This window comes from Polypterus senegalus, chromosome 12, assembly GCF_016835505.1.
Source record: "Polypterus senegalus isolate Bchr_013 chromosome 12, ASM1683550v1, whole genome shotgun sequence".
NCBI classification, from domain to species: Eukaryota; Metazoa; Chordata; class Cladistia; order Polypteriformes; family Polypteridae; genus Polypterus; species Polypterus senegalus.
Genome location: NC_053165.1, coordinates 106,659,248 through 106,678,451, shown reverse-complemented (window position 1 = coordinate 106,678,451; position 19,204 = coordinate 106,659,248). Strand labels below are relative to the sequence as shown.

The 19,204-nt window shown below is 37.5% G+C and overlaps 1 protein-coding gene across 4 annotated transcripts in view; it reads right to left on the bottom strand.

Annotated features, from left to right (window-relative positions):
* The window catches only part of znf526 (zinc finger protein 526), a 29,467-nt gene that overhangs the window by 1,582 nt on the left and 8,681 nt on the right, over positions 1-19,204 (bottom strand). For 3 of the 4 annotated variants that reach the window (XM_039773152.1, XM_039773150.1, XM_039773151.1), the window contains 5 exons: positions 17,911-18,128; positions 13,349-13,474; positions 9,591-10,438; positions 9,251-9,413; positions 2,602-4,119 (listed from right to left, as the gene is read on the bottom strand). In XM_039773152.1, the coding sequence (XP_039629086.1) occupies positions 2,602-4,119; positions 9,251-9,413; positions 9,591-10,438; positions 13,349-13,474; positions 17,911-18,128 (2,873 nt within the window). The remainder of the gene's footprint in view (positions 1-2,601; positions 4,120-9,250; positions 9,414-9,590; positions 10,439-13,348; positions 13,475-17,910; positions 18,129-19,204) is intronic. The other variant, XM_039773153.1, reaches the window with a different exon arrangement.

Sequence of the window (19,204 nt, the reverse complement as noted above, 5' to 3'; positions counted from 1 at the left end):
ACAGCTACACTGTAGATCTTTAAGGGCTGGCCAACATCGGTCCTGGAGGGTCACGGTGGATGCAGGTTTTCGTTCCAACCCAGTTAATTATAAACCAATCCTTGGCAATCTCAGACCAGATTTACCTTTATGGCTTATTAGTATGCAATGTTAGGTTTTTTAAGTGTAGATTTTTTTTTTCTTTCCAAGGATATCATCCAGATGATTTGAAGCCTAAAACAGGTCATTTTCAGTTTTCACATTAGTCTTGTGTTTTATTAAACCAAATCGTGCACGATGAATCCACGTAAGTGTAAATGGAAAAAAGTTAGATGGAGAACTGCAGGCTCCTTTGTCATTTGCATCTTATTGCTAATAAGGAGCCATTAAAAGCAGTGAATGTAGCTGTTTAAGACTTAAATGAGCAATTAAGGATGGATAACCTTAACAAATTAAAATGAAGCATCAAAATGTCACTTGAGCAATAAGTGCTTCATCAGCAAAAATCGACTTCACATTAAGAAACAAAGTTGGAACTAAAATCTACTGCCACTGCAGCCCTCCAGGACCGATGCTACCCACCCCTCAACTAGATGCTCTCCAAGCCTCATGTGCACTTTGATATCCAGTCTATGAAAACAAACAGAAAGGAGAGACAAGAGGCACCACACATGCTTTACAAAGTCATGGTATAATGCCACATGTGCGAGCATGATGCTCACTCTGTAAATGCAGGGACAACATGATATGCAGAAGTGGCCATCAAACTAAGGGATATTCAAAAAGTTTCTGTACTTTTTTTTTTTTAAAAACACTATTTATTAAGAATTTCAAAAACAAATGACATCACTTTTCCACAGTCACCTTTGTTTGTGATGCAATTTTCCCAACATCGTACCAGCTTTTTAATGTTCAATTTACTACTCTTCCCGCCTTCACCGTTTCCAACGAAAATACTTTTTGAAAGTCCCTTGTTTATTTTCTTTTGACACTACACAGTGGGAAGGCTTCTCAAAATAAACACTGCATATGCAGAAAAGACGGACAAACTCCATGACCTTCCAAATATCTGTGTAAAACAAAGTATTGGATGATATCTAAATTGTTCTTTCCAAACCTGAGGTTTAGTTTTAAAACAGTCTTCCTTCCAGTTCTCTGGGATATGCTTACCTAGGGAGGCTGAGGTTTAGGATAATTCTGCAACTGAAACACAAGCTCTAATCCATCCAACCCGCTATATCCTAACTACAGGGTCACGGGGGTCTGCTGGAGCCAATCCCAGCCAACACAGGGCGCAAGGCAGGAAACAAACCCCGGGCAGGGCACCAGCCCACCACAGAGCTCTAATCCTCTTAACATTTCGGAAGCAGTGTTCCTGTCTTACAATCACTAGATCACTAAAGAGATGTATTAACCATGACACAAGATACATTTTTGGCTGCATCACATCCAACTATGTGGCCTTGACAATTCAGACCTTTTTAACAATAACAGTGACCTCAGCTACTAAAATAGACCTAATGCCAAACAATGCTTCTGTTACTGCCTTTCCAATAGGACATGCCAACTGAGTTAAGGATTCTTCAAAGTGCTCCTTCAGCCTCTAAATAATCTCCCATGTTTAGGTTGACCTATCCTAACCTTCCTGAGAATAGCATGCTCATTATCCTATTTACATTTAGTGTAATGGTTTGCCAGAACTCTCATTTGCCATGGCCTACCAAAATTCCTCTCACATACAGGCCTTTGGCTCAACATCTTGGTCTGCCAGGATCACTCAGTCAAATCAGAAGACCATTTTGCTAACACTTATGGAAAGCTCTTTCTACAACTTAACATCTTTCTTTACAACCAGCATTCAGGGGTACTGTTCAAAAAATTATATTTCTTTTAACAGCAAGAATGTGCAGTAGATCAATACTCGCTATTTTACCTTATGAGGTTCTGTTGCAAGCATTTATAGTTGCTTTAAAGACAGTGATATAGCTGAAGTTCTAATCCATTTGTTCCATACTTAGAGCTACAACTCTCTCAAATTCCAGAGGTACTTTTCATCAATTCTTTATTTTAATACAGGATTGTTGATTTAAAAGTTGTTTACCTAGCACATAACTAAATCATTTTAAAGCACAGTTCTGAAAATGAATGGGAAATTACCTTTAAACTTTTAAGTCTCTACAATATAAAATGTTATATATTTCATCTTTTTACATGAACTCTAAAAACTGACCATGTTTCATATATGGCCCTCTACATGCTTTTGCACAATTTAATCATGCATTCAGGTCCAATCATGTTTCAGGTTAGGTATGCTAATATTTATAGAAAGACCAAAAGTTGGTGAGACAAGTATTCCAGCTGACCATTTTCTACCAAAAATAAACAGACAAAAAAAATCTACATTTTCTGGGTACCAGTTTGTTGCAAATAGGGTCAGTTCTAAGCTTGATAGTTTAAAAGACTTCACATTAATAATACTAAAAAGAAAAGTGAAATTCACATTATAGCATATACAAAAACTGACATATTTTCACATCCATCTCTCACCAAGCTGGGGAGAACTGTTATCTATGAATCAGGGTTAGGCTACACAACCTACATAACAACAAAAGCATCTCTTACCTGCTGTACCTGAAGCTGTATGTGTTGTTGTGTCTCAGGGGGAAGGTTTCCTTTCTGTTTCCCATGTGTCTTCCGATGGCAGCGCAAGTTTGAGAAAGTCTTAAAAGCTTTCCCACAGTCTGGGCATTGGTGTGGTCTCTCTCCAGTGTGAGTGCGTCTGTGCTCTGCAAGGTGCATGGACTGTACAAAGCATTTTTGACAAATTTCACATTGGAAAGGCCGTTCACCTGAGTGTGTGCGCAAATGCTCACGAAGATGAGTGGCCTGTCGAAACCTCTTGCCACACTCGGTGCAAGGGTAGGGTCGTTCTCCTGTATGGATGCGCTGATGCAAGGCCAATCCAGAGGCAGAAACAAAAGACTTTCCACACTGTGCACATTTATGTGGACTTAGCCCCCAATGACGACGCTCATGCAAATTTAGGCTTCCTTTGTTAGTGAACCCTTTAGGGCACTGTGAGCATTTGAAGGGTCTTACCCCAGAGTGAGCAAGTTCATGAAGTCTCAAATTGGCTGGAGAGTTTAACCTTTTTCCACAGACAGTACACTCAAAACTCTGTTTTACTACACTCTGGCTAGAAGTACACTGGTGTTCTGACAACTTGGAAGGATTTGCAAAAATTATTCCACATTTATCACAGTGGTATGGTTCTTTTCCTTGATGTGACAATTTATGGAGCTCTAACAGTCTCTTCTTCAGAAAAGAGCGATCACATTCAGAGCACTTATAAGGGAGTTCTCCTGTGTGCTGATATCGATGAGCTGCAAGCTTTGAAGGGCGGGTGAAAGTAGCCCCACATTCACTACAGGAGAATGGTGCAGTGGAAGAGTGGGAAAGCCTGTGCTGTTGTAGGTTTGAGGACTGTGTAAATGTCTTTTGGCACACTTCACAAGTATATGGGCGTTGTCCAGTATGGGTAAAATTGTGTCTTGTAAGGTTAGCTAAAGAAGAGAAGGTCTTACCACATTCACTGCACTGATAAGGTCTCTCTCCAGTGTGGGTACGTAGGTGGTTTTTAACATGCACCTGTTTCTTAAAACTCATTCCACAGATATTGCATTTAAATTTCCGTTCAGAAATATGCACTGTACGTTTATGTCTAACAAGCCGGATCTGTGTAGGAAAAGACTTTGGACACAGTGGGCAAGGGTAAGATTCTTCAGCTTTGGGTACATCTTCACCGGTAGTACTAGCAAGTCCTTCAGTGCCTGGTGGATTACTTGCATTCTGGTCTCCCTCTGGCACAACATCAGGACTCCCATGAAGCACACCATTCACAGCAGCATTTCCATTTTCCAAAGTCACTGGCACACTAACCAAACATTCCTGTGATTCCTCTGGCTTTCCAGGACTCAACTGACTGCAACTGCTTTCTATTGTGGCACCTTCAGTATATACGGCATTGACAGACTCTGTTCGGCTGGCTTCTTCCTTTGTTTGTTGACAGTCAGTGGAGCCATCAGGTAATGCTACCCGTGGTGGCTGTAGTAACTGTGTAACTGTCCTCCGAACAGGAATCTGAAAAACAAAAAAGATGACAATCCAAGCATAAAAATATTGCAAATTGAATCCTAATTCTTAATTGTTTACTACAGCTTTTACAAAATTACCCAAAATGATCTATACATTCCTTCTTGAACATGCATTTTCCTTCGTAAGGTCACAGAAAGATGGTACAACACAGGAATTACTAACATTAAAATCCTACTAATAAAAAACCTGTTTTGACATTAGATTAACACTTTACATAGGAATAACAGACTCACAGAAAAGAACCAAAAGCCATAAGCATGTTGCAAGTACTTCACTTGCTCCTGTTAATAAGGCCAAGGTTGATTAATACATCCCTGTTGGTATCACACTGGCATCTTTCTATATTTAAATTTACAACTTTTGCCTTAAAGACATGGCAGACAATATTTTCATATTTTTTATTTCTGGAAATAAGACATGCCGTAGAAACATAAATTCAACCAAACTAGTTATCAGGCAAGGCATTTTGTGATGACAACAATAATGCATTCAAACTGTCTAAGCAGAAAACAAAATTTTAAAACCATGATATTACCATCTTTATATACATTATTCAAGAGGGGCAACATTTACAAGGTGAAATAATGAAGCTTAATGATATAAATAATCTGTTTATTTTAAATTTCACAGAAAATCAAGTAAAAGCTACGATGTAGGGCACCTTTGAGAGGAGACAGATAAATGTAAAAGCTGAAACGTTATGAATATATGAGGCAAACCATAATATATGAAATAATAACAAGTTAAACAAAACAATTTGCCAGGGAAAAAATATCACTCTCAGTGTATCTTGACCATGCATGTACAGTGTATGTTGAACCATTTGCAATTACTTTGCAAGTAACCAGGGCAAAAAAATGCTATAATTCTCTGAAAATGCTTCAAAAAAGTCTATAAAAAGAGAAGCAGACTGTCATGGGCCTGTGGTTCTTAAATACTGCCATAATGCTGACACATTGCTCTCTTTGTCATACACAAAAATACACATTACTAAATACAATCCAAGACCTAGGATTGTCTAAAGTTAAACTAAGGAATTTTTATTAAAGGTTTTGTCTGAGGCAAAGAACACAGTAACATTAATGGAAATGAATGGGACTATATAGGGAACTATATAGAAAAAGGCAGACCAGACTGACTTTTTTTTTGTGTAATTTCCGAAATCAGGTGTGCTGACCTGGTAAAATCATTTCAAGAGAGCCCTGCTGAATCAACAAGCTGATGAAGAAGGTGGGCAAAGTTATGTAATCCCCTCTGTACACAGGAGGAAGTAGAAACAGTAAAGAGAAAATGACTGAATATTATGAACAAACCTGCACATCCTCTCTATGACATACTATCATTGAGTACTTTTAGCCAATGAATTATTCAGCATGTGTGTCAAAAAATGCGATTGTGTTTCCTTTATACCTATGGTAATATGCTTTTATAATGCCTTACTGTGACTGTATATTTATCTTTATTCAAGTCATATGTGTTCCACTAAATCAATTTCATGTTGGATTTATGCTTTCAACAAAACTGAACTGTAAAAGTACAAGTTGATGAAAAACTTATTTAAATGACTCTTTTTAATAAGGACATACTGTATTTAAAAAAACTGAACTAAAAATAGATACATAGGTTAAAAAAAAAATCAGTAACATTGCAATCATTCCTTCTCTAACTAGTCATATGGATGTATATTTATTACTGAGTTCAACTTGTTTAAACAGCATTGATTTGTGTCGAGATTCAATTTGTCTTCCTGTGACTTCTCTTCTTCTCCCTTCCTTTGTCCTTTTATTTTTGCTTTCATAAAAGCACTGCATTTTCTCTCAGTAGGTTAATACTACTAAAGAAAAGCAGTTCTATTTGAAAGTGTCAACAATAACCAGTGCAGAAGGGCAACAGAAAGAGTGTCACACATTTGGTCAAACAATTGAGCATTTTTACTCATTCGTCTGAACATTGTGCATTTTTTCTTATTTTTAAACAAATAATTTTTCATGATTGAAAATTCTGTGCAGCCATAATCTGAGACACAAACAAAATACCAATACGACTACTGCTACCATAAATAATAGTAATAAAAAAATTGAACCCAAATGCAAGAACAATTCAGTTATTGCTGACAATCCAAATGCACCACCAGTAAGGAAAACAGTCTTGAGAAAGACACGAGTATGTGATGTACCATCTGACAAAAATGCGAATTAGCACACCTTACCAGCATTAAATACAACTAGCTGACGCCGTAGCATATGTCAGTGTAAAAATAGGAAAGGAAAACGGTGAGAAAGGAATTCAGAAATCAAGAAGAAAGAAATACTTCTTGAAAGACGTAGTTGTGAATAGATGTTTGGTAGTCGAAAGGAGGAATAGGAATCGAGAAAAGCGGCGTGGGGGTGTATAGTAGGCAGCAGGCAGTGTGAAGAAGGGTTTGGAAGAGGACAAATAGGAATTGAGAAATGTCGTGTTGGCTGTGTGTGAGCAGGACTGGTTTTAAAGAGGAAGCAGGACGAACCGAGGAGCAGGGAATGCGGTAGTCCGAAGGAGGAATAGGAATCGAGAAAAGCGGCGTGGGCATAGACATATATAGATAGACGCCGCATTCACTGTGTTGCCCAGTCGACACAATACGTCAGCGCGTCCGTCCTATTGCGAGTGGCAAAAGTGCCATTTAAACTAATACAGGTAGACGTGGAAACCGAGTTTTCTGATGAAAAAACATTTAAAACAGTATCGTTTACATACAACAGATTTTGGTGAATTGTTTAAATGCAATTATTTATATCCATTTATACACTAATAATGGCAATTATTGAATAATAATAATTATTATTAAATAATTCCTCCCATATAAGTAACATTTCTTGGAGTGCCTTCTTCCATCTCCGAAAAATTTCTAGACTTCATCCTGTTCTTACGCAACACAGTACTAAAGTATTGGTTAATGCCCGAGTCACCTCACATATTGATTACTGTAATGCTATTCTATCTGGCATCCCACAAAAACGTATCCATCGCTTACAGCTTCCTCAAAATTCTGCTGTAAGGATAATAACCTGCCGTTATAAATCCACTGAACATATTACACTTACTCTCTCTCAACTTAACTGACTCCCTGTTAACTGCAAAATACTAAATACTGCTCTGAACATTTAAAGCTCTCCACAACCTCACTGATCTCCTACAGACTTGCACTCCTCTCGCTCACTCAGGTCCTCATCTGCAGCTCTACTTTCTGTACCACACATCAGACTCAGTGCTATGGGAGCTTGAGCATCTCTCATAATCCTTGTTAACTCTGGAATTCTCTTCCCTCTCAGCTCGATTCAGAACACATTTTAAAACTGCCCTCAAAACTTATCTTTTCAAACTGGCATACCAATTGTGAATTTTGCACTGTTACTGCCAGTTATCTTTGTTTGTTTGCTAATTATTGCTTTTTGATTTATCATTCTCGTTTTAATTTTACTAATGTTGTTTAATTTTATTGTAAGGTGACCCTGAGTGCTAAGATTATAAAACGGGATTTTCTAATGGCCAAATATAACCAAAACAATTGTTCAGCCTTACCTATGAAATGTAATCCCCCGGGATCTGGTTTAGAGCATACAGCGGTTTGTACAATCCCAAGTAGCACATGCATGAGACATCTTTATCCATTACTTCACTCCACAGCAGTGCCACTCGCAATATGGCGGCGACGTTGACGTACGATGCTGCTGGTCATGCGGAGTCTAGTAATTCTATGTCTATGGGCGTGGGGGTGTATGGGAGGCCGCAGGCAGCGTGGGAAAGGGTTTGGAAGAGGACGAATAGGAATCGAGAAATGCCGTGTCGGCTGCGTGTGGGCGGGACTGGTTTTGAAGAGGAAGCAGGATGAACCAGAAGAGAAATATACATAAGAGATAGTTTCTCACCTTAATTTCCATTCACAGATTTTAAACTAAAATTGAAGTATTAGAACTTTGGACACCTTGAAGGATAATCACTTTTCACAGTCAAGATGCAGATATTTTTCAAAAGCAAAGGAAAATTCAAACTTCGAAAACCTAGGTAAATAGTCATTACATAATGCAAAATAAACAATAAGTTGGGACTTGATTTTACCGTATAATTCCTGGTATTTTATAATGTTGATCGCACAAGCCGAACGCGGGAAAACTCACGCCATCGGCCCAAGAGACCACGACACACCAATGCCCACCTGAGAGTGTAACCACGGAGCACACGGCCTTTTTCTCTATGTATTCTGTCTATGCGACCACACAGTAATATCAAAACTATTCCAAAGCAACATTTTCACCGTTTTGTGTTTTTTGTATCTCACACCCTCATACACCTTTATTGTGTGAGCATCCCTTATCTGTGATGAAGTATTCAATGAGAAGAAATTATGAAGCTGGTTTAAAATAAAATGTCATTGAAGTAGCGAAAGAAATTGGTAACTGCTCTGCTGCAACAAAATTCAATGTGTCTGAGAAACTTATGTGAGATTGGAGGAGGCAAGAAGATGTATTAAAAAAAGAAAATGTTAAGTGTCACATTTTTGAACGAGCATATAAAACACCAACCTTTAAGCCATATGCACACAATAACGTATATTTTAAAATATTATAGTAATATTTGAAGATAATTAAAACTATAGGAGGTTTTCTTCATTGTAGTCATTGTCTGATGTTGATATTTTACTATTGTCACTAGTCTGTGAGAGATATGCAAGTAAATGATCACTGCAATATGTTCACACGAAATGTGCAAAAAATACTAATGTCAATTGATTCACTTTCATTATCTTAAAATTGTAAAACAGCACCAACAGGAAAAGAAGCAACCACTAGCGCGGGAAGCTTAGTGTAGCACAAAGATTTGAACATGACACTTCTTTGTTATGTGACAGATATTTTGTGTGTAGGTTTACTGTTCTTTGATTTTAAATTATTGTTAAACATAATTGTTATTCTAAAGAAAATATACCTAGCAACTTCAGATAAAAACATCACATTGTGAAATACTGTCCTTTCACTGTGTAGTATGTGTTGACTACCTAACTTCGCTACTGTAAATATTCTGTTAAAAGAATATCTAATTACATCATAGAAATATTTTTTCACCCTTTCATACAGACCTGTGCAACACTGGACACAGGGTTGTAAGCTGGTTGTGGTACTACAGCAGGGGTTCCACTCTTCCCTGAATGAGTTCTTCTATGATAAAGATACTTGGTCATGTTAGTGAAGGTCTTGGCACAGTATTGGCAACGATGAAGAGGTTCAGGTGTATGCGTCTTCCTGTAAAGAATAATCAACATACAAGAAATACTTAGACAAATTTTCAGCTCTTTTTAAAATGTATATTTTTACCGCATTAAAAGAGTTTAATATTCAAATATGATAGTTTTACTTTAAGATATTAATATATGTTCACATCTATGTTTTCAAATGGTTATAAATATTGGTAAGAACTACCTGTGAACAATAAGAGTCATTTCAGTGGCAAAGCCAAGTCCACAGTCGACACAAAGATACAGTGCCTCCCCACTGTGAACACGAGCATGTTGCTCCAGAGAGGCAGCTTTCTTGAACACCTTTGAACATTCTGGGCATTCATGTGTCCCATCAATGTGTACCTTCCTGTGAGCAGCAAGCCGATTAGCCGAGGTGAACAGACGTTGACATTCAGGACAGCGAAATTCCTCACGCATATGGTCAATACGTCGATGCCGCCTCAACTCTTCAGCAGAACTAAAGTCTAGCTTGCAGTCACTACAACGATGGTATGGGCTACGATGAGCATTCTGCCTTGAGAGCACTTCATGGAAGGCACTGCTACCACGTTTAGAACTACTGTCCAAGACCATGATACCCGTTCCTGACTCTGTCACCACTATCACACTTTCATCCTCTTCTTCATCCTCTTCTTCTGCTTGTCCATTTAATTCAGGTGGCATCACTGTCTCACCACTCTCTTTATCAGCTTCCAAAAAGTGAGCACCTTGGTGCTCTAGAAATTCTTCAGGGGTCTGAAACAGTGCACCACACTCTGAGCATTCATAAGGATGGATCTGTACTGGCTCATCGTCCTCATCAAGGCAAGTCCCAACAGTTGCTCTCTGATAGGAATGTTCAGAATCAGACAATGCTATCACAGAACCACTTGTCTGTTCCACAGCTAAAGGTGTTGCAGCACTGATAGCAGATGATCCTGCAGACTTTGAAAATGTTTGTGATGAAAGCAGTAGTCCTCTCGATTCACCACCCGGTGCCGAGCAGATCTGAAGTTGCACAGTGCCCGTTTGTTGCTGTGTGGCCAATACCTAAGATAAATAAAAATGTACAAAATTATCATTGCTGCACTACTGAATAGAACTAGGAAAGGACACTAGGTAAATTAATGACTAAAATATTCATGCTGCCATTAGACATAAAACAAGACATTTGAACAGGCTGACCTGCTGCATCTATAGTCAACTGCCAACCTACAGCACATGACTTTAGACCAGAAACAGAGGAAATCAATTTAGCTGATGAGAAAATACCAAATGCATTTAAACATACAGTATCTTAAGTGTAATTTTTTTTCTCTTTCTTTTTGTTTTCGCAATAGGTTACACAATTTGAAAAGAAAGTAAAAATGAGTTGTAAATGTGACGGAAAATGTAAATACAGACTACTCAAAGTGATTTCACATGCATACAATTTTATGCTTAAGGCATTCTTAAATTCTTTTATTAGTAAAACTCAAAAAACTGAATTGTGAGATTAGTGAAGAAATAGGTATAACTAGGAATAAAGTTTGAGAAGACTAATGATGAGAAGCTGTTCACTTGCTTTGTATGAGTAGAGAGATACCGAGCTATACAGTACCAGATTTGCTTCATTAATACACTAAATGTCTGTTACTTCTGCTGTTGCAGGAAAATACGCAACCAGAAATTTGTGTACCGGTTTAACTGTGGGCCATGCATGTTCACATTAATGTACTGTTTATAAAAAGCATGGTGTAAAAATAGTTTAAATGAAAAGAAATGTTGAATGAAAGTGTTTTGACCTTTATATACACAGCTTAAAGATTTTTTGAACATATCTTATCGAAAAAAATAGAAATAATTCACTAAATATTCCTGTCAACTTAATGCAAAAAAGCCGACCCTATGATAATTATGTTTAACAGCATTTCTAAAAATAAACATTTATTGCAGTTCATAATTACTTATAAATAAAGTACAAGGACAGAAAATTACAGTCTTATGTATTATTTTCTGGATTTCACTGGCAAATGGTGTTTTCTTCTCATGGTTCTTTGGTGAGCAAATGACTTGTAACTGACAGTTGGATTATTATTTTCATGAATATTTTGGCATTGTCTGCTGTTACTCAAACTGGATTCCCATTCAAGCCCATTGTATCATGAATTTTCTTATCTCCATGAACACAAGAAATTAAACATTTTTCATGATCATCACTACAAAACAACACGGATATATGTTTATCATTTTTGGTTGAAATAGTCCTTTAACGAGTATGTTTTTTATGGTAATATTTTGCATGACTTTCTTCTCACAACTAATCTTGAGGTCCCTTCATCATTTTCTTAAACGGAAATTCCTATTTGCACAGTTAGATTTTGAATATTCTACAACTGTTCCAGATCATTACAGGTGGTTTAATGGAAGAGCACTGCTTTAGAGCTGATCAGCAATACAAATAAACAAAATTTCAGGGCTCTGCATACAATGTCAATGCTGCAATTCAGTCAACATGTAGCTCGACAGATAAAGTCCTGCAAGTGGTGTAATGCTCTAATGTTTTACAACTAATCAGACTCTTCTAGCTAAACATTTGTTCAAATAATCCTTCACAATTTAAAAAGTAAATCTGCTAATACAAAATATTTTAGGTCTATATAAATACAGTACATGCTTTATTTTCATTGTAAATAAAAGCCAAAGTAAATGACTTATTTAGTTTTATAAACCATCATGTCCAATTTTAAACATGACCACTCCACCTCTACTAAAAAATGACAATGACAATATAAAATGCTTGTAAGAGAGTCAATATATGTGACAAAATGGCAAAATTTAAGGAACATACCATTGTTTTGTTGCAGTTCAATGTGGTCAGTGAAATTTTGCATCAACTCAAGATGGCACTTATTCACACAGTAAGTAATATTACCAAAAAATGTGTAGACTAAATCAAATACATTAGTTATTTACTACCACCATCTATTTTCTGTCTCAAATTAAACTTCTAAAACATTGCAAGCTTCAAGGAGAAAACAAGAAGAAGATGTGCAATTGTAGCTAGCTTGTTTCCACTAAAGTGGAACTGTTGGTATTGCTGTAGTGAAACATAAAACAGAAACTATAGTAGGAGTTCAAACACAAACTATATAGTCTAGTCAAATATATTCAAATTGAGCACTTCTAAATCCACAATTAGTACTGCATGCATCTCACTCTGCTACTAGTCACTTAAACAAATTGATTCCTTGATCATTTGATAGTTACTCGCGCATATCTATGTGGGACAATAAAAAAACTAATCAAAAACTGCATATATGCAGCTTCTAATGCACAGTCCTCTTTTTCCCTGCTGTTTGAACATTTCTGAGTGGAACTTGACATACATATAACATAAGTAAAAACTTAAAAAGAGGACAGAAAAAAAAAAAATCAGAACCTAGCAAAATCAGAAGAAGTAAAAGGTCAAGTTGCTTGTTTACACAATTGTGTTTTTATATATTTATAAATTATAAAGTCAAAAGAATCGAAAGTATAAAAAATTGGGAGAGCTGCCGGGGAATGTAATGTCGGAGATGGCAGTCTCATGTGAGACACTGAAATGGAACACTGATTAGTTAAACAACATTCATTCTAATGACAAGAAGTACAACTGAAGAAAAATGTACCAATAAGTACAGAATGTCTGGTGAGAAAAATCAGTAACAGGCTAAAAGGAAGATGACAGAGAGAACAAAAATATTGTAGATGAATGCTACAAATGAAAAGAACTCCTATATGAAGACATTTTTTTTCTTTCTAAACATGCTTATTTAATTTCAGTATTGGAAGTGCTGAGGCCTAAATCAGTAATATCAGAGAAGCATGGAGTGGCACTATATTGCAAATCAAAGATAATCACAAAGCCACAGTTAAAGTACTATATTAGTTGCTCCTAACCACAGAGAGATAGGGGAAATTAAAAGTAAAAAATCTGACCTGTGCCAGGCTAAGAATTTCCCCTGCTCTTTCATAGCGATGTTCACTTAATACAAGATTTTGTAAATTGAAGAAGGGCCCTCCTGGGCCATCTGTCTGAACCAAGATTTCTTGATGCTGAGGAGCCTATCAAATGAGAGATTTAAAAAAAAAAAAATCATAAACCAAACTGAATCTTTTAATATGTGCTAAAGCATAAACTGCATGGAGCTTGCAGAGTTTCTCAACAATCTCTGAATTTCTCTCAAGCAAATTGCTAACCACATGCCACATACATGTCCACCTACCCAGAGTTCTTCCTGAATGCATTACAACACAGCAGCAGTAATACTGAAGGAATACTCCACCTAAAATATGTTTGTTACTGATCCCATGTGTTTTGTAGTGATGACGAAGAAAATGTTTTTACAAATGTTTCATGGAAAAACAGATAAAAATTTTTTAGATAGAATGGTGGTCTACAGTGACCAACACTGGACTATAGTACAGGGCATAAACAAGAAATGCAATTCACATGGGATTGAGTCTTTGAACTGAAAACAGGAATTTCCTCTTTATGCCCAGCATTAATTTTTTCCAGAAGTATTTATTTAACAAAAAATGTTTGCATTTTGCATGTTGTAAGCATAAAACTAGATAACGGACATGTGGATTAGGCAACATAAGTATAGCCAAGATTTAATTTTTTTTTCATTCCCTGTATATTTTTGATATTGTTTGCTGTGGTCCTTGGTTGGTCATCATAGACCACCATTCCATGTTTAACTTTTTTAACTCCATTAAAACGTGCACTTAAAAATCTTCCTTGGTCATCAGTACTGCGGAGGGCTGGAGCTCTGCCTGAAGTTTGTTTCCTGCCTTGCGCCCCGTGTTGGCTGGGATTGACTCCAGCAGATCCCCGTAGCCCTGTGTTAGGATATAGCGGGTTTGGTAATGGATGGATGGTCATCAGTTCAAAACACATGGGTAAGTAACATCTAAAAGAAAATATCATTCCAGGTGGCGTATTGCTTTAAGAAAAATTATTTTATAACATTTTCATTAAATAGTAAAAAAAAAAAAAATTTTTATTGAAAGGAGCATATTTTTGAACCATCAGTACTTAACGAATGAACCAATTATATGTGGATACAATTAAATACCATCACTATTATGCTTGTAATATAAATACACTTACTAGATCTTACTGACTGGTACACCTATTATTTCCTAGCTTAATAGATAAACCCTGATTATCCAAGGTAATGTAGACCAATGCTACCGCGGACTCCTGAAAATTCTGATAAAATGGATAGCCCTGGCCATCTAAAGTTAAATATTACAGACCTAAAATATCTTGCCAATTTATATGGTACAGCATCACTTTTAAACCTCTTTCATACCCGTTATTGCAAACAATCTTTGCTTCCATTTGGGAGACTGGTGTCATCCCAACTGACTGGAAAACTGAACTTAGCGTCCTTATCTGGAAAGGTAAGAGTGTGTGCAGAGTGGAGGTAAAACCTCTGTGTTTTTCCCCTTTTGATTCTGGGGTTCATCAGGGGGTGTGTTCTTGCTCCTATTCTGTTCAATGCTTGCATGGACTGGGTGTTGGGCAAGGTCATGGAGTAAAGCGGCTATGGGGCATCAGTTGGGAAAGAAATTTTCACCGATCTTGACATTGCCGACGATGCTGTGATCTTCACGGAGTCAATGGAGGCTCTGATTGGGGCTCTCAAGAAACTGAACGAGGAGCCTGAGTGTTTGGGCTTGCAAGTGTTGTGGATAAAAACCAAGATCCAAGCCTTTAATGACCTCTTAGGCACAGCCATCAGCAGTGTGTCTGTCTGCGGAGAGAGTGTCGACCTTGTCAAGAGGTTTACTTAACTCGACATTAACATTCATGCCTTTGGTCATTCTTCCAATTAAGTCAGTAGACGGATTAGGAGTGCATGGGGGATCATGAGGTCAATGGAAAGGGGTGTGTGGCGTTCCTGATATCTATGCAAAAGGACAATGGTCCAAGTCTTTAGAGTCCTAGTGCTTCCTGTCTTGCTATATGGTTGCAAGACATGGATGCTATCCAGTGACTTGAGACAAAGACTGGCACAAAGTTTCTTCAGACAATCCTTGGATACCACTGGTTTGACTTGTCATGGAGTCCCAAATTAGGCACATTACCTACATTGTGAGGGAGCATCAGTTATGGCACTACGGCCATGTGGTGGATTCCCCGAGGTTGATCCGGCTCACGGGATCTTCACTGTTGAGGACCTGAGTGGCTGGAACAGGCCTAGGGGTCACCCACGTAAAACACCTGGCTGCGGAAGATAGAGGGTCATTTCCAGAAGGTAGGATTGGACCACATGTCTGCCTGGGGGTTTGCCAACTAGGATCCTGGATGTGGAATTAGAAGAGGATTTTTTTCTCACAATGTCACAAACGAAGTGCATTTTTCTGATCTGTTAATCTATCATTGCTATTCCAAAGAAGGAAAATGTGGAAAGGCACTTTATGAACTTTTAGTTCATAAAAACTACTAAACTGACTTCCTTTTGAAAAGCAAAATGAGAAAGAGAAAGGAGAGGTAACTAAAATCGCAGTTAATTGGACAGCCGTCATTTTTCACTTGGCTGAATTCAAAAGCAAAGGCAGACACACCGAAGCATCTTTCTGGGTGAGTCACTCGATCATTAAGCATAAGAAGTCCTTCCAAGATGGAGAGATGATAAAAAGAGGCTTTCGTTGAGGCAGATTGCTAGAGAGAAATTCTTTCAGATATTTCACGACCCCTGGCCGGAGAAAAAGGAGTTTCTCCTTGTCATTAAACATGAAGAATACAAGCAACTTAATAATGATCAATGGCCGCTAGACTTGGCATTTTTTTCCCCAGATTTGACCAACATGTTGAATGAGCTTAATTTACAGCTGCAAGGAAAAGAGAACTCCATGGTCAATATGATTAGCTCAGTTAATGCTTTCAAATGAAAAATGCAACATCTGTCCTCAAAGCTGCAGCGCCTTGATTGGGGGACAGCCAAAACTTTGTGTCAGAGCTGGAGATGCAATGGCATGTGCGCAACTTGACAGCATATGCTACACACAGCAGATTGAAAATTGCCTGTCACACTTTGACAGACAGTTTCAAGACTCAGCTTTACTTGAGCCAATCGCTACATTTAAGTGCTATCCATTTAGGGAAGATGTTGAGGGGGATTCACTTGCATCAGAAATTGCAACACTGTTTCACCTAAAACTCCTCTACAATGGAGGATGAGATTTTCACACTACAGGATGACATTCAGATGAAGTCTGGGGCAGTTCTGGAACTTACTCACAGAGGAAAAGTACCCAAACATGCGGGAATGTGCCACCTCCTTGACTGCATTATTCAGCTCTACTTATTTATGCGTGTCAGCCTTTTCCCACATGAAGATTATTAAACCCAAATACTGTAGTGACCATAAATGTATTGAATTGTTATTCAGTTATGCAAGGTACGACAACATATATATTTTATGTATAAAGTATACTAGATAGAGATAGATATAGAGATACAGATAGATAGAGAATTTTTAATGTAGGTAGATCATTTTGACCTGGTCATTTTAAAAGTAGCTCACAAGCCGAAAAAGTGTGGGCACCCCTGGATTAGAACATGTGTTCATGGTCAATGCTGGCAACACACTGACAATAGCTGTGGGGTACACTTGGGGAAGGGTAAATGAGTCACACCCATGTTCCTACAGTTACCAGCTCCTTGATTGTTCACTTGGTATAGTTGAGGTTAAAAGTATATTAGTTATGTGTCGAGTACAGTATTCACAGCAAAGTCTTTAGTAGTGTATGACATCCAGAGGTTTGCCTAGGATAATGTGAAACCTCAGGAAATCAGGATGCAGATAATTGGGGTTCTACTGTACTCTGCTCTAATGTAATATTTATGGAGAGACAGTTTAAAAATTCTCAAATCTCCTCCAAACTATTAAAAAACTCTCAGATCTGCTTGGGATGTATAGTTTCTAACCCAGAATGCTGGGTCAATGAAGAAGCATCGCTATCCACTGCATCATCATGCCTCTGTACAAATGAAAATAGTGAATACATTCATTGAAATTGGATTTTTTAATTAAGCTTGAAACACAGGACTGAACTATGAAAAATGTCCAACTTTTTTAGTCTATAAACTTTATAAAACGTTTTCATTATTTTTTTGTTTACAGTATTAGGCATTGTAAGGTTCTTGCCCATCTTCAGCTTTGAAAGACAAAAATCAGTCTCTCTGCCTCTCCAATTATAATATCAATGTACTTTAAAATATTACTGAATGAATAATGGCAGTACAGTCTACTGAACTTATACTTAATCCAGATGAGACTGTTTTTAGTTGCAAATAAGAGACCGATTTTAGGTATTATACCTGACCTAGAGTACCATCACAGAATGATGCATAAAATTAAAAGTTTTAATAACACTAAAGTAACATTTATCTTTCCACTGTACTGTAAAAATTCACTGAATACTTTTCATAATTTAAAAAAAAACCACACACAAACAAAACACTACCACATTAAACAACTGACCGAATCCGTTGAAGCAGAAGGATTTTCTGCAGATCCAACAACTTTTTGCTGTTGTGGTTTAGTATGAGTTTGTCGATGAGCAAGCCACATGTCTGGACTATCAAACAAAGCCTGACACTCAAGGCACTGATAGTGAATCTGCTGTGTAGATTGCTGCGTTTCTCCAATGCTGCTGTTAGCATGACTCTGTGCTGCTTCATCTAGGCCTTCAACTGCAGCTTTGAAGAAAGAAAACAGAAACATAAGTATTACCAAGATAAGAATAAGACGGCATATCAGCTGCAAACATGGATATGATACAGAAGAGAAGAATCCATAGAAGCCTCGGTTTTAAATTTATTTATGAAGACTAAAAAGTTAAATTAGAAATGCAGCTGTTGGAAAAGATACAGTACAATTCTGTAGTTTAAAGTTAATGTGCCCTCAAACATGCCTATGGTGAAAAAAGATATCAAAGAAGCTGCACATTCTTTTGTAAAAACAGCATGCTTTACAAATCAGTATATTTACAGAATATATTCATAAATGTGACAGTATGCCTAGAGTATAATTGTGTTGCCGATATGGTTGATGACAAATGCATAAGTCATAAAAACCTGGTGACAATAGATACAATATTAGAAAGATGCTAGCAAGGATGTGTGCATTAAGGTACTCATGCCCATCTAGAAGGACTTGGCAACTCCTGAGAATCAATAGCATATCATAGCAAAGCAGTTGGTGCCTTTGACCTTGTAATCTCACACTGAGGAAGAAGTCCAACCACAGTGCCATTATAACATCACAGAGTCCTTATGAAAGGCCTGAAAAGTATGGCAACTGGATCATCTTCTGTGACAAGTCCACTACTAACTTGGGGTTGGTGATCAATAATTATATGTACCTGGAGGCAAGGATAAACCTGGTTTATTCCACTCAATATTTTTGAAAAGCACACAACCATAAAAAGTATTGTGGCGTTAAGCACTATCACCTATAACTGATGTTTACAGGTGTGATGCCAGGGTAATTTCAACACGTCTAACAGATTCTGTAAATCACAGAGTCCTCAGATATGTCCACAGCTACAGTCTGCTCAACACCTTTAATGGTTTACTGCCTGTTTACAAGAGCCATTGAACAGTGCTTTAAGAAAATGTGCCATAGAACATTGCTCAACAGTGATATGATTCTGCACACCAAACAAACCACTGGCTGTACTACTTACCATGAGAATATTTCTCTAGTCTGTATTTCAAAAATGTAAAAGGTACACATATGTTCCTTGGTACTAAGCTGTGGCACCATCTGTTCC